General features: G+C 46.0%; 1 protein-coding gene across 1 annotated transcript in view; it reads left to right on the top strand.

The window, feature by feature from the left end:
* Positions 1–19852, top strand: part of LOC126526358 (sodium-coupled monocarboxylate transporter 1-like) — a 113573-nt gene that overhangs the window by 22123 nt on the left and 71598 nt on the right. The window contains exon 5 of the mRNA XM_050174255.3: positions 4504–4661. Coding sequence (XP_050030212.3) covers positions 4504–4661 — 158 coding nt within the window. The remainder of the gene's footprint in view (positions 1–4503; positions 4662–19852) is intronic.

Here is a 19852-nt window from a genome sequence, read left to right as displayed (position 1 = left end):
AACACAAATTACAATACGCACTGAAAGTTTAGTTAGTGATAAATATTATTGCGTAGACTTCTTGATAAAAGTGCTTCCCGAATAACACGTGCGCCACATTCTTCAATTATTATCCTTTTTGAATTAATTTGTTTAATAAAACAGGAACAGTGAAACGAATCATTTGTCGGCCAAAGTGGGTTCTGCACAATGGAATGATCCAGTGTTGTTGGTGACTAGTAGGGTATGGGATAATATATGGTTCTAGTTGAAAAATATCCAAAAAAGCGCGATTGCTATAGAGCAGGGATCTTTTATATCTTATTGCTAGGTAATACTCGTAAAGCTAATGAATGGGGATAATGTTAAACCGCTTAAACATGTCACCCGCGTGTGCATAATAGTCAAAATTAGCAATTTGCCTAATCGCTTTTTTGTGTAGTTTGTATATTCTATTAACGTTCGTTGCTGTTGTACTTCCCCATACCAAAAAACAATAACTTACATGCGATAAAAACAAGCTGTTATAAAGTGTTATCTTAATGGAAACTGGATGCAAGGAACGCAGTCGTGCAAGTATACCTACACATTTGGAAATATTAGTTATTAACTTATTATTATCTGCTTCCCATGACATTATACAATTAAAAAACACTCCAAAAGTTTTATACGTATCTACAATTTCAATCGTCGCACTACCTAAGCGTAAGGCATTGCCTGGAGAAGTAATCTGCATCCGCGAGTGAAAAATGACAGCTTTTGTTTTTGATGCGTTAATGACTAATGAAATTTGCTCACTCCATGCATTTAGGCTCTCTAACGTAGTGTTGATAAGTGTAGCCAATGCACCCATATCATTACCAGTGAAGATAATGCTAGTGTCATCAGCATAGATTATATATTTAAGTTTATCACTAATATTTACAATACCGTTCATCTATAAGTTAAAAAGCAGCGGCCTTGAAATGCTACCTTGTGGTACCCCAGTGATTATCGGCTGAAGAAAAGAGAAGTAATTGTTAATTTTTACACATTGCGATCGGTACATAAGGTATGATTTCAAGAGTGAAAGTGGGATGCCATGAATACAATACATTTCTAGTTTTTCAATTAAAGTGTGATGACAGAGATGAGGTTCTACTCATGATGACAGAGGGTTCTACTCAAATTGAGGACGACGCAACGAGCTATGGAAAGAAGAATGATAGGTGTAACGTTAAGGGATAAGAAAAGAGCAGATTGGGTGAGGGAACAAACGCGAGTTAATGACATCTTAGTTGAAATCAAGAAAAAGAAATGGGCATGGGCAGGACATGTAATGAGGAGGGAAGATAACCGATGGTCATTAAGGGTTACGGACTGGATCCCAAGGGAAGGGAAGCGTAGCAGGGGGCGGCAGAAAGTTAGGTGGGCGGATGAGATTAAGAAGTTTGCAGGGACGGCATGGCCGCAATTAGTACATGACCGGGGTTGTTGGAGAAGTATGGGAGAGGCCTTTGCCCTGCAGTGGGCGTAACCAGGCTGATGATGATGATGATGATGACAGAGATGATCCAAAGCCCTAGAAAAATCTACAACGAGTCTAATGCACAGTTCCTTATCTTCGAAAGATTTTATTATTCCTTATTTTTGGGCTAGTAAAGCAGCCTCAGTCGACCTGCCCTTCATGAAACCGTATTGTGATCTTTTATTATGTGAAATTTGGTGCAAAACCTTATGGCACTTTTAAAAATAATTTTTCTCAGCCTTTTGAAAATATTGTATGTCGAATGTAGGATGTGCAATGTAGCGAAAATTATATGCACCGATTTCCACGCAACATGAACTTTAAATTACAGCTTACTCTCAATGTTACTTACTCCTCGTCATGCGCGCGGAGTTCCCGCAGGGGGCGGCTTGCGTCTCGGGCTCACCCACTAGCGTAGCTTTTCCTTCTGTGGCTTCCGCGCTGTCCCAGCTGACACCACGCATGTCACAGCACATCAGCACAGTGACGACGTCCTCCTCTTCGCTCGAATCAAAATACATGGCTCTTGCCGGAGTTGTAATTTTTTCATCACCATTGGATTGGTCTCTTTCTCATCGGCTTACCGACTTCACTCCAATGTTCCTATCGGAATTTTTTACGGCATTTAAAGAAATCCCGCGAAATATGAAATAAAAGCACGCAAAAAAAATTAAATTATGGCGTTTTACGTGCCAAAACAAAATCACTTTCTGATTATTAGGCACGCCGTAGTGGAGGGCTTCAGAAATTTCGACCGCCTGGTGTTCTAGATATATATATATATATATATATATATATCATTCAAGTACTAAAGGTTCTGTAGGTCCGGTACATAGGTAGTCAAAGAAACGAGGGAGCAAACTTACGAAAATTGCATTTTTAATGTTTTAAGGTTCCGGCCGTGGCACGGCCTTCGTCAGAATAAACACGGATACAAGTGCGCACCCGATTTTATAGGCATGCGCACGTGGGCATAATCACAGTACATGCACGTATGCGCTTGCAAATAATAAAAGGAAAAGTGCAGCAGTAAGTATACCTAGAGCACGATACATGTTGTCTATGAAATATCATTATGCTAACACAATGATTGCATATGAAGTTACAGAATGATATAAATTGCGACATGGCAAAACTAGGAACAAAGTGATTTCGCATTCTTTGGCAACCCGCCGTGGTTGCTCAGTGGATATGGTGTTAGGCTGCTGAGCACAAGGTCGCGGGATCGAATCCCGCCCACGACGGCCGCATTTCGATGGGGGCGAAATGCGAAAACACCCGTGTGCTTAGATTTAGGTGCACGTTAAAGAACCCCAGGTGGTCGAAATTTCCGGAGTCCTCCACTACGGCGTGCCTCATAATCAGAAAGTGGTTTTGGCACGTAAAACCCCATAATTTATTTTTTTATTCTTTGGCAATTCTGTACAAGAACATACATATCAAGATATGGCAGAAAGGCACGACATTTTTCCTACGCTCTCTTTGATACCAGATGACACAGTGTTAAATTTATGAATGAGAAAGGATTCTCGTAGTTCTCGATAAGGGTGCGATTTTAAACGTGATCGTATTACTGTTACTTGGATGTTCTCAAACGTATGACCTGGCAGTCGAACATGTTTAATTAATGGACGGTGCGGCAAGCTGTTAACATGTTCTTTGTGGTTGTTAAATCTGATACGAAAATATGTTTCGGTCTGACGATATACTCCATATGACACACTGAACGTTCAAGAAGATAGATGATGTTAGTACTGTCGCAAGTGAAGTGGCCGTTGACTTTAACAGAAAAATTGGATGCTATGCTTCTAGCAGTGTTTGGTGTGATCATATGTGTACAAACTTTACAATGGCGCTGATTGCAGGGACGACAACAAGCAGGAGCAATCGCTTTAGTCTTGGAAGAGGTTACTAGTTCACGCAGATTCCTCGAGCGACGCTCGACCACTCTTCGTGATTCCGTGAAAATCTTTTTAAGAGGGTTGCTCTGTGTCAGTAAGTTATAGTGCTTCCTGAGAATGTGCGGCACGTTAGGAATAGACGCAGATTGTGTTAGGATAAGATTAGTTCCTGAAATCGGTGCCGATCGCTTGTCCGTGCAAATCAGTTCTTTCCGGTCGACACAGTCGGCCTGTTTAAGGCATCGTCAATTATTTGTGAAGGGTATTTCTGGACGGTTAGTGCGTTACGAAGCTGCTCACTGTTGCGAGTGAATCCACTGTCGTCCAAGCAAGTTCTTTTCAACCGGATAGCTTGGCTGTAGGGAATGCTCGTTTTGCAATATTTGGCATGACTGTTTTTTAAATGCATAGCTGCTTTTGAAATGCAAATCGCTGTCGGTCAGTGGTCTTTCTGTAAAGATTTGTCGTTAAGTTAGCATTGCACAGAGATAGCGAGACGTCAAGGAAGTTTATGCTGAGTGATGAATAGGAATGGGAGAAGGAAATTGACGGTGTGGCGTTGTTAAAGTCACTGAAAGTAATGTAGATTCACCATGATGCCAAATTAGGAAAATGTCATCGATGAAGCGTTTGTAATAGAATGGTTTTAGGTCACGAGAAGCGAGTATATTGTCAAGGCGCAAGTTGTCTTCCATTTTTAGTTTTGTTTCTTCTTTAATGAGAAAGGAGTGGTAATCGTAGAGGTTACCTTCATCCGGAAACGTATTAGCTCAATAAAAACAAAGTCGTCTTTTGTGATTTCCTGGATTCCTTTTCAGCTGGTTTAGCATGTGCGCTATGTGCTTTTTGAATTTTTTTGTTATCGTCGTTTTACCAGCACTTGTGAAGGTATCTGTACCAGAAAAATTTAAATGAGGTTACGTACTTATCAATCTTTCCTTGTTTTTGCGCTTGTCTTACGCTTTCGTTTACGAATAGTTTTGTACCCTGTCTCTCTAAAATGTGATAAAACGTGGCAATATACAACAAAAACGGTGGTCCTGATTATAAGATAAAATTTATAATATACTTCACATTTCATCTTCTGCCTGCTTACGTGCTATATGATTTCTTTAGGGAGGCCTTCGTGGAGTGGTGTGGACGGATTGCATGCAGTTTATTATTATCTTGGTCGCCCCTACCGCACTGTTTGCAAAGATCATGGTGGACTCGCTGTCCGCGAACTCAACGGTCCAGCCACTGAATGATATGGACATTGGAATGTACATAGGAGAGTAAGTCGGAATTTTTGAAGCACGAAGGAAATTATATTTCCTTTTTTTACTAAATATGAAACATTTTGTACATGCGTGGACGCAAACATATCAATTAGCATGGTTTGCCTTCTTTACTAAAGTTTGAAGCCTAATAATTGTACAGGACGTTGAAATTATATTTCACCTACGTTTAGGCTAGCACTGAACAAGGAAATGTTCATTTATTTTCAAGAGTGCAAGAACACGATTCGCAAAACGTAAAAAAATGTCGCCGAGTATACACAGTAGAAGCAGGCAGGTTCAAAAGTGCACCCTTAAGATAGGTTGAAAGAAAGCAGGCACAGGAACAGCACTTGTTAAACCGACAAGCATGAACCAACTTGTCCAAGAGCATGTTCTTTGAACATGGATACCAAATTATTCAACCCTCATTCCGAACTTTGTACGGGATAATTTACTGTTTTATTTCAGCCTACGTACGTGACGTGGCATAAGACAAAGAAAACGCAAATATGTTCTCCAGCAACTTTTATTGTCCATGTGCATGTATATTTACTCCTCTTAATAATACAAACGACGATGCCTATTCTCGAATATTACTGCTCCTGAAGGTGGAGATGGTACTAACGTACATCTAGCACCCACGTGGCATAAAGTGGCAGGAAGAAAAACAAAGCGGCGAGCAAAATTGGGTTGTTTAAAAATTCCTAAACTAGTCAGTGACGAAGGCTTCCGTGCGGAAGCCGAAACGTTTAAGAACTTTTATACAACCCCATTTTGGTCGGCATTCTCTTTTTCTTCCTATCATGCCGTTACTTCCCGACCATTTGAGATTTCGTCAAACTCTTGATTTTATACATGAGGAACACTGAAGCGAGGTGCAATAATGTCGCACTTTCAAAGAATGTGTCTACGACTGTTTTTCTGGCATGTGTTCTACGCAAAGGTGTACATAGCGTACGCTCAAGCATATTGTTTTTTACCACATGTTGGCGCATATGCAATTAGGGGCATAAAAATGAACTACATCGCTTAACCAATATTCTTCATTCGAGCTGATACGGATTTCCCAAAAATTTTTCCAGATACATCTTAGCCTTCTCTGCACAATTTCTTCTAACTTTTGAATGTATTTTGAGTATGTGAACTTTCTCGCCTTCAATCTTTAAATTTGTTCAGTCAATTTCAACTAACGCTACCATACTCACAATGCGTTTACGTTTCTATGCAACTTTGTTTCTGTGTGCCTGGTTCGTAGGGTGGCTCGATGTAGTACGCCGCCATACAGGGTGGACACACGTTTTGGCCTGCGCCGTGCCGCCATTTTGCTCCGCGGTTGCCATATTGGAACGAGTCGCTTGCTGAGCCCGTTCCTTCCAGCGTTGGTAAAGCAGCATTGTTGGGGAGTTTGCGAAGCTGCTGTGTTGTGCGCCAGGTGCCGGGCGGTTGAACTGTGTTCAATCTCAAAAACCAGCATGGCAGGGTGTTGTGGACCGCTGTGTGCCATCTAATAATGCCGCGAAGCCTGCTTTTGTTTGATTGATCATTCTTAATGCGGCCGGAACGGCCGTATTATCAGTTTTTCTGTAACGCGAGATGCGACCAGATTTATCCCGATTGATTCAAGCAACGCGCGACTATGTCGGGTACCAGAATTTTGTCGTTGTCTTTCGCATGTTATCTCGAAATTTCCTTACCGGCTTTATATTTAGCTCGGCCGATAGCGCCGGTTCATCGACGGTTCATGCTACTGCCGCTGCAAAGTTGTGGAGTTCTTAGTACGCACAAGTCAGCCTAATAAAGTGTTTCTCTTAGGAGCCTTTCGGTGCTTATACCCCACGCGTTGCATCGAATTCTCCGGCAAGTGCACTGGCATTTCGAGTAATTCAATGGTTTGAGCATACCAGTTGGGCAACGCGGACATAGCTGCACAGTAGTCATTTCCTCTGAGATCTATGCATGCAAGCATATGCTATTTTATGTCTGTGTGCAAGAAGCACTTTGGATTGCGCGTAAATGTGCAAGGCGTTTGTACATCTGAATTTGCTAGCGCAAGCGCATGCTAAACAAGAATATCCCCCGATGCTTCATTACCCGTCGTATCGGCGCTTGCCCCAATATGGCGATCAACGAAGGCAGTGTATCCACGCTGTACGGCGGCGCGCCACATCGAGGCACCCTACCTGGTCCGCTCTTGCTAGTGTCACCTGGTGGTGACCGTAAATAACAGTAGCGAAACTATGAAAAACGAAACGTGCGCTATATTGGGGGAATCCCTGCCCACAATAACTGGCTACAGTCAAAGCACAAGGGTAGCGGCGAACACAGTCGGCGATCATCGAAATTTGTTCAGCGGGTCAAGCGCATTGTCTCTTTATAAATAAGTCATCGAAGGTTCCAGTGTAATCACTGATGCCGCCTGTCTTCCAGGAATAACTGCACAATTCGCGTCACGCATACATGCAATAAGATTACACAAGTTTCGGGGACCACAGACAGCGCATAGAACAATCGATAACATCCGAGAAAGTTTCGATGCATGCAGGCGCGTCCTGCGCTGAGCGATAACATTCGTTAGACGCTGAAATGTGGTTTGTCGATAAAGGCAAACAAGTACACGTGTCACTCTTTATTTGGGCATGAACGCTGACATAATTTCATATCCATATCCATAGATATGTCCATATCCATAGATATATTTCCATACGTGGCACTTGCGATATATCAATGGGCTTCAAATATATTTTCATCATGCGCACGCGCAAACCTGGAAAGGTGCAGCCATACGAACTACAACTTACATCCTACAAACCTACAAAATACACCTATTTTCCCCATGGTAGGGAAAGAGTTAAATACCAAAGCAGTTGGACAGGAAAAAATGAAAACGCGTAGATATCACCGCAGAAATACTTAACACCTCGGAAAACATGAATCGCGGGAACGTTCAATGGCTAGACAAAATACTTTGTCACAGTTACGGTCGCACTTGTCTCAAAATGTTTTTGCGCGTGTCACTGCTTTTTTCTGAAGTCAACGAGCGAAACACATAAGTTTCGATAGAGGAAAATAATGGTGCTGAAATATAATAGTCCCTCTCTCTTTCCCACGCGTACAGCTGAAATAGTGCAGCAGTAACGCTACTGAAGGTGGCGGCTACTATACATGTCACGCGAACACTTGGTTACCGGAGGTAGGCTGTACCGCAATGGTACATATGAGCAGCTAGAAGCTAATTTAATGGCACCATAGTAATGCAAAATGCATATATATATATATATATACATATATATATTTATATACCAACTACATTTCTCTTTGATGGCCTCGAGTTCTCAACGGATGATCGTGGTGATGTTTTCTAGAGCGCGTGTTTGATGCAGCGAGATTAGAGCTTCACATGACGACGTGGCAGCCGTATTGGAAATGCGGTGACTGATACGCTGACTTTCTGCCTGCTCTAAACGAAGACATTATGTGATGACCGACTTTATTGTAGGGCAATTCTTACACAGTAGCAGATGGAAGTCATCATCGGCCATGCCTTTCAGTACACGTTCGACTTTGTCCGCTTGAGGCATGTCCTTGTCGACGGTGCGGCACAGAGCCAACACGTCCTGAATATAGGAGATTTACGTCTTTGTAGACGTCTGGGTGTGAATCGCGAATCCTTTCTCGGCCGCTAGTTGTCTTCCGAGAGAATTCTAAAACAGATCCCGTAATTTCTGCTTACAGACGTCCTAACTTTTCAAACCTCCCTCAGGCGTCTCTCACCAGAGTCGCGCAATGTTCTGCAAGTAGAAAATGTCATTCACAAGCATTATTGTTGGGTCCCACTCGTTATGGTTGCTGACGCACTCATACATAACCAGCCATTCATCGACGTTCCCGCCACTTGACGCATTGAAAGGCCCGAGATCACGAGGGTGCATCCAAAGATATTACGGGGAGAAGCTATATACAAGGATATATCTACAGGGCAAGACGCACAACGCTGCGCAATGGCAGGGCTAGCGTATATATGTATATATTGCCGTGTTTAGGGCTATACGGCACTTTTGGTGGTGCGCAGCGATGCGGAATAAAGACGGCTATTTAGGTCCATTTATAAAAATCAATGCAACCTTTAAAAAAACAATATGTATATATATATATATATATATATATATATATATATATATATATATATATATATATATATATGCACAGAGAGTTGTTGACCTGCGCAACGGCAGTCAGTGTGTCCACACACATACCGCACTCGGGAATAAACCGGCTGAAACAGTGCCGTGTTGTGAGGCCCACACTTCGGTCGTCACGGCACTGTGGGTTCACCCGTGCTTGAGCTGGCTCCAACCACGATAAGCTCAGGCCCCGTTCAGCACGGTTCTCGGGCTCAGCATGCTCAGGAGCCGCAGCGGCAGCAGCCAGGGGACGCCTTGTTCCGCACGGCCTCGGTGTCCGGCTCGTACGCCGCACGCAATCCACGTGCGGCAGTCGCACGTGAGGCCCGCGTCTAGCACAGCAACATCTGTGCCAGAGTGGAACGCTGCTCGGCACAGCGCAGGTGCGACAGTTCAGAGACCGGCGGCCCTCGGGTCAGCCAGCGTCTCGAGCACTGGCAGCAGGAGCCCCGGTTTCTCGGACGTCCTCGTCCAAGCCCGGCTCGGCGATCCTCCGCACCTTGCCACGGACGTCTCGCCTGGCAGGAACTCTCGCCTCGGTGACCCGAAGAGCTCGGAACTGCAGCCCGCCTGGTTCATACACTGCGAGCTCGCGCCTCTTCCGCCGTGCTCATGCACCCGTTCCCTTCTGCGATCTTCACGGAGTTTGGGTGGCCAGTCCGATCTTCTAGCAGCACCTCGTGGCACTTATATATCACATTTTATATATTTATATATTTACCCTATATATTAAGATAATTGTTGTGACAATTCTTATTCTTATTTACACTGATGGCGTAAAACGTCATCAAATACACAATCCGTATCGTAGTGCCATTTGTTTCCTTCAGCAGTAACACTCACGCGTTGCAAATAGGTTCAAACGTGTTATAGATGAACGAATAGATGCAATATGTAGTTGTGAACACGGCGACTGCAGCACATGGCGACGTTAACACGAGATTTTGTAAAGAGCATTGATCTCTACTATTATCAAATATGACTTACAGGCAGAAATTTGAAAGTAATGACAGATCAACATACACACAAGACAAGCGCCGAACAGTATCACCGGTAACGCCGAGCTTTGAACCATGAGACAGTATTTATGCGTGATGTAGAATAGAACTGTATACATTTAATAACATCTCGAGCTAAATGGTGAAAATATTAGGACAAGACGTTTATCATGCAACACTACACCTTCTTCAGGGATCAACGAAGGATGATGGTGTGTTTCAGGTTTTCAATGTATTTGGCAATCCAAGAGGGAAATGGAGGGTGCGTTTAACTACGAATTGTGAGTGTATCCTTGTTGACAGAAAACAGGCCGAAAAAACGCGAGGTCGAAAACAAGAGTAGTGCGAATATCTATCTATACATGCGCCATAGATTTACCTGATACCAATTTGCAACGAAAAAGAAACAGCTAAAGAGGCAACAAAAACCAAAAAAGCGACAGAGTAATAGCTTAGACACACACCGACTCCCGCTGTGCACGCTTAAACCTTACAACTGTGTGAGTTCTCTACTGGATAAGGCAACGGACAGTTTGCCCACGCAGGCGCATCGTTCTCTAGTAATCTCAAATGCCTCGCTGATCACACTCATTTGCTCAACCTTACATTTACAAATCATTGTGGTTCGCTCGAATAGTGGGCTCTATCCGAACGTGCTGGCATGCAAAGCAAGAAAGTGTCGCTGTCGATTTCAGGCTCTGAGCGCGTGCTGGTAGGCCAGTTGGTTATACATGATTACAACGAATGCACCACATCGCCTTCCTTCGTCCGTTGTTTTATTTGGCGCCTTCATTGTAAACATTTCAGGCATAATTAGCACGCTCCCGCAAGCGCTCATTGAAGCATCTGGCCGTCTGGCCCAGGCCTCATGCACCACAGGACACGGGACAATTTCCTGTAAACGAGAATCTCTACGAAGTCAACGAACTGTTTTCTCTTCTTAACGGAACATTGGTTCCTGCTTTTCCTAACAGGGCAGCTCCTTCCTGCCAACTGAAACACCGTGTTGGGAGCGCTGAAACGACTTTGAAATCCAAGAGTTGTTCTATTTCCTTCTATTTCCTTCTATTTTCTGGACACCTGCTTTTATTCATCGAAAACTGTAGCATCGACGGAATCGGCACGGAAGTAGTACCGGAGGATATCAAGTTTATGAGCGGTACGTGGAATTACCGTCGTTTTTTGCCGTTTGAAGGTTTCACGCCACGCTAATGGAGCTAACCCTACAAGGCTAAGCGGCCAGCCGAACGCTCGTGACCCGTAACCCACGGAGCGTGTCCCGTGGCTCGTGAGCGCTCGTGAGCCGCCACTCGCTCTCTTCGAGAGCGACTTGGCACTGCCGCTGAGTACCAATGACGTACGCATCCGACGCAGCAAGAACTGCACGAGAACTGAACCAGGAAAACAACAGCATTGAAATGCAGGTGAAAACGATACAAGAGCAGCAACAACTGGAAGCGGAGTGGACGTATGAGGAGAGCAGCGGAAAGGCGATAAACATCCAGGAAAAGTGGCACACATGGCAGAGGAGAGACAAGAAGACTCAAGTGCATATAAAACCCACAGCCGAGGAAGCAGACCAACCACGAACGCAGCAAGCCAGAGCAACAATACCTATTGCGAGAAACATGCCACATTATAGAAAACTGAGACTTCCGCCTTTGCCAGTGGACGACACGAAGATCATCTACAGACCTAAGGCGGGATTACAACTCTCCAAATGGACATTGGTGGTAGTGACACATGCCATCGGCCGAGCCAGCAAGTTGTCCCAAAAAGACTTTTATGACAACATCAGGATTCAAGTGCAACATGTCGAGAATATAATAATAGCAAGTACATCAAACAAAGACATAGCGTACGACATGCTCCTCAAGATCACGAGCATCCAGCTTGGAGGGTCCATTTACGAAGTTAAAGCATATGTCAGGACACCAGAGGGTATCAGCAAAGGCGTAATCTACAACATCCCGCCAGGCACGAGCGAAGAAGAGCTACTACAAGGGCTACGAGTATCCGCAAGATACACGGTTCTTGCAGCACGCATGCTGGGAAGATTGTCAACAGCACTCATCTACTTCGACGTACCGCACGTCCCATATAACATATATAAATGCTGTGACTACCGCTGTAAACTATACAGGAAATCCGTGCAATACTGCAGAACCTGCGGATAACTAGGGCACCGGCAAGATATCGGCCCGAAACCCCTTATCAACTTCTGCTACACATGCGGGATGGAAAATCAACCGGAAGACCACGACTCCATGAGACAGCAGGAAAGGAGTGCCGACATAAACTGAAACCAAATCCACCCCCGTACAAGGTCAGACGGCAATGGGAAAACAAGATCCAAGAGCAGCAACGCAGATAGAACTCAAATTCAGACTCAGACTTCCCGGCACTATCCGTATCAAGCAGTACCTCACTACACAGTCCACGCAGATCCAAAAGTGACTCCAAATCAACAGGTGGTCAAGCAAACGATTGAGCCCGGTCAAGACCACGGTCTGGATCCCGTACATGCAACTCACAAAAGCGAGTCACGTATGCAGACGCTGCAGGAGGAAACACGAGCACAAGAACCCACGGAAACCGAACGAAATCTGCGAGCACAACTCCAAAATCAGCAAGCCCTCATTGACAAGCTGTTACAAAGATGAAAAGAACAAAACAGCGCCAATCAAGCCTCGAAACCTCAAGAAATGCCAAACATCCCACCGCCCCTTCAGGAAGAAAGAATCAAGGAAATTGTAACAATGGAGGTGCAGAAGTAGATACACGAGGTCATGATCACTTTTGCAAAGGAGATAACACAAGAGCTCCAGCAACACATCACCGCTCAGCTGGCCTCTATCGATGCTACCCTCCAAGACCTCAGCAACTTCTCGTGCTATGCCAAGCAGAACCACGTAACGAAGGCCACAGTAGAAAAGCTACTCAAGAACACCGACACGGCTCGCAAGAAAGCACGTAAGGACCTACACAATGCAGCCAGACCGGAATCCATGGCCCGGGGCGAAAACAACGATACCGAACAAGATGGCGAGTAATACCAAGAAGAGATTACCACAACTACCAATGAAGCTGTGGCAACAGAACTGTCGCTCTACCCGAACCAAAAGAACAAACCTCCAAGAGCTGACCAAACTGGAACAACCAGATATCATCGCTATCCAAGAAACTTATCACACCAATCTGCGCATACAGGGATATGATACACACACCGGATCTCAGAGAACAGCCATCCTGACGAAGAAAAATCTCACCACGCAAGATCACGCAATCCAGGGAACAACCGTGGAACACACCATAGTGGAAGTGTTACCTGAGAAGAAGACACACCAAATACTAAACCTACTATGCTTATATAGTCCACCCAGGGATCCGTTATCCGACTTTGTAAGCTTCATCACGCAAGCCAGAAGACTATGTAAAGGTCATAAACTCGTAATAATGGGAGATTTTAATGCCCCCTACACAGCATGGGGTTACCTGCACACGACCAAGAAAGGAGCGCGAGTGCACGATTCGGCGCAACAGAATCACCTCACCCTCTGGAATGATCCGAAACTAACGACTAGAATAGGCAACAGTGTGTCCAGGGATACGAATCCCGACCTCACCTTTACAATAGGAATAACCAACGCGGAATGGACCCGACTGGAAGAAAATCTCGGCAGCGACCACCACATCCTTCAGCTTGAAATCCTGCACCATAAGAACCGGAGCACAATCGGAACGGCAAGGCTGATGGACTGGAAGGCCTTCCGAGAACATGACATAAAAGAAAACATCGAAAATATTGAAGAGTGGCTCATCGAAGTGGTCAAGACGGCGGAGAAGCACACGAAAGTCATCCAACTCACAATGGACACGCCGGCCGTAGACTGTCCCCTCCTACATCTTTGGGATGCCAGAAGAGGACAACTGAAGCGGTGGAAAAAGATGAAGCTTAACCGCAAACTGCAGAAACGGATCGCTCCCTTAACAAAGCAAGCAGAAGAGTACGGGTATCAGCTGAACAGTCAGAACTGGCATAAGCAGTGCGACCAACTTCAAGGCCTACTCAGCACGAAGAAGACCTGGCATATACTTCTAGCTACAACCAAAACCAAGACCCAACAATGACATCACCTCTAGAAAATCATTAACTCCCACCCAGGAACTGAGAAACAAATTCTGGAAGAAATCAAACGTAAACTTGTCGGAGATAATGCCCCCAAGGTTACCGATCCCCTACCGTACAAAGGCGAACCAAACCTCACCCTCGACAGCCCTTTCACGCTTCCTGAACTCCATGCCGCCCTTGCCAAATTGACCCGTAATATATCGCCAGGAAATGAGAAGGTGACGAACAAGATCCTACGAAACCTCCCAGACAAGGTCCTAAATGAATTCCTCGACTACATGAATAACTGCTGGGAAAAAGGTGAGCTTCCGGCAGAATGGAAGCAAGCAGAAGTCATTATGATCCCAAAACACAACAAGTCACTACAAATCAGCAACCTACGGCCCATCTCCCTTACTTCCTGCGCTGGAAAGCTTCTCGAACACATGGTTCACTATCGCCTCACCACATACCTCGAAGACTCAGGACTGATGCCTGACAGAGTGTTTGGCTTCCGACAGCTCCTCTCAGCACAAGATATACTACTACAGCTCAAGGAAGACCTCTTGGACTACCTAGAACGCCAGAAAAAGTTCTCTATTTTATCAATATATGTAAAACGAGCCTTCGATAATGTGAAGCATGAAGCAGTTCTCCAGAACCTCCAAGACACCAACTGCGGAATCCGGACCTACCAATACATACACGACTTCCTGAAAGGTCGCACGGCTACGGTAGGTATCGGCAACATGCGAAGCGACAGGTTCGAAATGCCCATCAAAGGAACTCCACAAGGGTCAGTCATTTCACCTTTGCTGTTTAATGTCGCCATGATTAGGCTCCCGCAACAACTCGATGGCATCGAAGGTTTAGGATATGCAATATACGCCGACGACATAACTTTATGAACAAAAGCGCCCACAACCGGCCAACAGCAAACTACCCTCCAAGAGGCAATCGATCACATAGAAAAGTACCTCTCAAGATGCGGTCTCCAGTCCGCCCCCGAAAAATCAGAGCAACTTATCCTCAAGGCAAGGACCCGGGGAAGACCACCAGCCTACGTCGCCCCAGATCCCATGGTGAGACTCAATGGAATCGACATCCCTCAAGTTGGCTCTCTCCGCGTCCTTGGCCTCATAATACATAAAGATGGTTCTGGCGCAGCTACACTTCCGAAGCTTCATAAGGCCCTGACACAAGTAACCCATCTCAGTCGGCGTATAACCACCCAAAGAACAGGACTTAAAGAGCAAGAAACCGTCCAATTAATCCAAGCACTCCTCATAAGCCGCATCACATATGGCACGCCGTATCTACTCCTCAAGAAAGCTGAAATTGAAAAACTCAACAACATCATCACAAAAGCAATCAAGAGCGCCCTAGGACTTCCCAGTACGACCTCAACCACGACACTCCTCAAACTTGGTCTCCATAACAACTGGGAAGAAAGGAGTGGAGCAGACAGAGCCAGCCAGCTGGAACGTCTTAAGCTGACTCAAACAGGCAGAGCAGTACTTCGCAAACTCGGATACAGCGAAAACTTCATAGCAGACTCAGACGCGAAAGCCCGATTGCCGCCACTTCTTCGTGACTCTATCTCAGTTGCTTCAATACCTCGCAACATGCATGCAACATACCACAAAGACAGAAGACAAGCAAGAGTTAGAGCGCTCAGCAAGAAATACTCAAAGAACCCCAACACGAGATATACAGATGCGGCAAAATACCAAGGTAGAAGAGCACACACAATTACCGTGACCAACAACCAAGGGAATGAGCTAGTCGCAGCCACCATACCGGCCAGAAATCCAGACACGGCAGAGGATGTGACCATCGTCCTCGGCAAAGACACAGCAATCATTTTGAGTGACTCGCAAACGGCATCTAGAAACCCACGAAAAGGCCGAATTTCTGCCGCAGCAGTGAAGATTCTAAAAGAAATAACAAGGCGCCAAGAACTACCCGAAAACTACGTCGCATTTACCCCAGGCCCCGAACACCCGGCAGGAAACAAAGCAGCACATGCTGTCGCCCGAGAGCATACCAGCCGGGATTTCCTGCCGCACGGTCTCCGACGAGGGTGGAGGACGTTCCCATCAACTACGCCGCGATATTGCAACATTACCGACTGGAAAGAAGCGAATATCCTCTACCACTTCCAAAATTAAGCAAGGAAGAAGCCACCGCCCTCCGCAGACTACAAACGAATACGTATATTCATGGAATTGTCATGCACCAGATGCACCCCACCAAATTCTCATACCTATGTCGATATTGTGAGGTACCAGACACCCTCCAAAACATGGTCTTGGTGTGCCACACCGCGAGAACAACAATGAAAATGATGCCTCAGAACCTCTACAAGCGATCGAAGAAACGTGGGAGGCAATGTTAAAGGCACAGAGCCTGGAAGATCAGCGAAGTCTGGTGTACCGGGCCCGGGCTACGGCATTAGCCAGCGGCTTTCTGGACTGAGAGAGCCGCCCACCTAGGGCGAAGAAAGAACACTTTCTCGCTGTTTCTGACAATAAATGTTAATTCCTCCTCCTCTATTTCCTTAAAGCGCTGGGACAAGCAGCGTATGTACGGTATGACTGCGACTATGTCGCGCATCTCGGCTGACCCTTGTTCTCGTCCGTCAACTACACCAGCCGTAGTTCACTAAGGCATGTTTGTAAGACATGAATGCAGCTTTTTGCCCACAAGACGAGAACAAAGAAGAGGCTGAGACATATGCCGTGGTTGCTTAGTTGCAATGGTGTTGGGCTACTAAGCCATGAGGTCGCGGGATTGAATCCCGGCCACGGCGGCCGCATTTAGATGGGGGCAGAATGTAAAATACCCGTGCACTTAGATTTAGATGCACGGTAAAAAACCCCTGGTGGTTCCAATCATTCCGCGATCCCGCACTACGGCATGCCTTATAATCAAATAGTGGTTTTGAGCCGTAAAACCCCATCATTTATTTTTTTCGGTTACCAACACTGCCTGGTTGTTTTCTTTTCCTACGCATTTCCGCGGCTATTTGGACGACGAACGGTCCATTTAAACGTTTCGCCTGCGCTAATAAACGGCCTCCGAGGAACGTAATGCCAAACTTGTCCAAAGCGCTTGAGAAATTTGGCTGCGCAATTTCCCACCTTATCAATTTACTATGAGCATGTGTGAATACAAGGAATGCCTTCAGCGTACGAGGCTTATAGCCTGTGCGTGTAGCCCGATAAGAAAACCATCCTAATAACTATTGAGAATTGAGTCTTTTTATGGCATCTCATGCGTCAACACAAGCGGCTGAGGCACTTCCAGAAACATTCTTACGTTGCAGAAGTCACATATAAAGATGTATTTACAATGTGTACACGAGAGACAATGACGCATAATCAAGATGACTGTCGAGATCGAGTCTACCCCTACACGTGAAATGGTCTTCTGACTGGCGCCATTCTTTGTTGTGCCGTAACAAAAGCCCCGCCCGTAAAGGCACCGTCTCGGAGCTAACCGTAAGGGAGGTGAACTCGCGGTAAAGTAAGGCTACAGCCGGGACACACGCACAACGTCCGTGGGGACACACGAGTCCAGTGGGTCGATCTCGTAGTTGATATCGCTGAGCCGACGCAATATCGTGTAGGACCCTGTGTTGTGCGGTAGCAGCTTTTCAAACAAGCGGATGCAACGACATGGTGTCCTTACCAGGACAACGCAGCCAGGAGGAAATCGAACGTCCCAATGTCAGCTGTCGTGCCGCATCTTCTCCATGGCCTCATCATTGCTTCATCATCATCATCGCTTCTCCATCATCGCTTGCGCAGTGAAGGTGCCTCTGAGCGCATGTACACAGTAGTTGAGTGTGTTGGGCAGTCCAAGGTGCTTGCAGATTACCTCTGCTGGAGGCAGCCGCGATCGCAGATGGATATCGTAACGACACCGCAGCAATCGCATTTTGGCACGTGAGGGCTCTTGTGTGCAGTTATCAAATGGGACTTCGAACGTAGAAAGGTGTCGGAACTGTTGAATGCGCAGTGCTTGTGATGATGAAATGCCATTGCATTGGGTCTAGAAGAGTGAGCGATTCTCGGACGCTTATCGTGTTTACGACGCTGTGGCTCCGATACATCACCGATGACAGAGCAGCCATCTCAAACAACTGCTACGATACGCACTCCTCAGCATCGTCGTCCCCCTCGGCGCATCGACGCCTTGCAAGCAGCTAGAGTGACGTGCCGATAATTATTTGCTCTGCGCTACGTCGCCACAAAGGCAATGAAGCCGTGTTGTGGGGCCATCTCAGCCCGAGAAGATGTATGCATTAGCCAGAGACAGTCAACGCTTTGTTTTTGGTAGTGGTGCTCAGTACATCACCGATGACACTGCGTTGTGCGTGCTTTATGTCGGCGGTCAAGATTGTTGATGCCTCTCAGCTCGGCACCACGTCGCTGTTGCCGAAAGATAAGTTGGGTGTGGCGCAACTGTGGTGGGTGCGCGCACAACAGTTACATGCCTCGCGCGGGGCGTGACCTCTGGTTTTGATTGAGAGGCGAACTCGTGCTAAACTCGTACACCGCGAAACCCCCTGCGAGTTCAACTCGCGAACATGGCGGCGGCAGCAGCAGCCTGTGCCATTGCATCCAGCAATGGCGCAGCAAGCGTCAGTATGACCGTGTGGACCCGTTCACCTACATAACCGACGTGGAGTTTCAGCGTCATTTTCGCCTGTCGAAGACGCTGTGCGCTGTGCTAGGCGAAGACTCTCGTCTGCGGAGACAGCGTGGCGGGCTTCATTCACTCACCGTCGTAGAGCAAGTCCTTTACGCCCTCTCGTTTCTACGGGACTGGGAGTTTTCAGGGAAGCGCCGACGCCGAGCGTTACATTGGACGTCATTAACCTACTGTTAGCCGCTGCGTGAGAGATGTGTCTGACGCGCTTATCGATGCGGCAGTGCGCAAGCGCTGGCTAGCTTTCCCGAAGACTGCGGCTGAGCGGGCATATATAAAAGAATGCTTGCTACTTCGCGGGAACATCACGAACGTAGTCGGGTGTGTTGACGTAACGTACGTAGGAATTAACGCGCCTTCAATGTCACCGTTACTTTGATTAGCATTGAAACAGTGTCTATACACGCCATCTTGCCAAATTTGTCACTTCTGTGTAGCCGACTTAAATATTGTGTTACCGACATCTCGCATGCGGCTGCCTATGATACTGACTTTCTGCCGATTGTTTTACTTGTCTGTCAGGGTGCCTTCCAAATGGCTCACCTTCTTGGGAAAGAGGTTAATTAAGTATAAATAGATAAATGGATATCCCGAATTGTGTGAAGTAACCTATGAATGCTAATCTCATAAAGAACTTGGGGTGCTTCATTGGTGAACCTACTTTGTATGCATAATGCTGAATTTTGGTCATGCGTCATCTATCGGGCAAACTATGAAACAGCGAGGCATTGCACAATTTCTTGCAGCGCGAGATGCGGATGTTTCGCCAAGCCGGTTGTTCCTATGCAGCTGTGGCGAAATGCAAATGCATTGAGAATCTTAGTGCGTTGGCTTGCACTAACAAAATACTTCAGAGTGTTTGCTCTGTTCACCGTTGATGCATGTGCCAGAGGTTCAGTGCATCTTTTTTTTTGGGGGGGGGGGGGGGGGAGCAGCGTTACTCTGTATGGACAAATTATATATTTTCGTCTCATAATGCGGCTCTAATTCTTAAGCAGTAGAACAATGCAGATCCAATGCTCTGCAGAAATTCGTGTGCGAGAAGACGCCATGAACCGCCAAGGCAAAATTACATATCGTCAGAAATGTGGTGCAGATGCCAATGAAAAGTGGGTCTTTAACCCGCCATGATAAGAATAAAAAATTGCAGAGCAAATAGACCTTTTCTACAGCTTTAGAGCAATGATTACAAAAAACGTG

This window comes from Dermacentor andersoni, chromosome 8 (assembly GCF_023375885.2).
Source record: "Dermacentor andersoni chromosome 8, qqDerAnde1_hic_scaffold, whole genome shotgun sequence".
Classification (NCBI taxonomy): Eukaryota; Metazoa; Arthropoda; class Arachnida; order Ixodida; family Ixodidae; genus Dermacentor; species Dermacentor andersoni.
The sequence above is the reverse complement of the archived record's forward strand: the minus strand, read 5'-3'. Positions and strand labels throughout refer to the sequence as shown.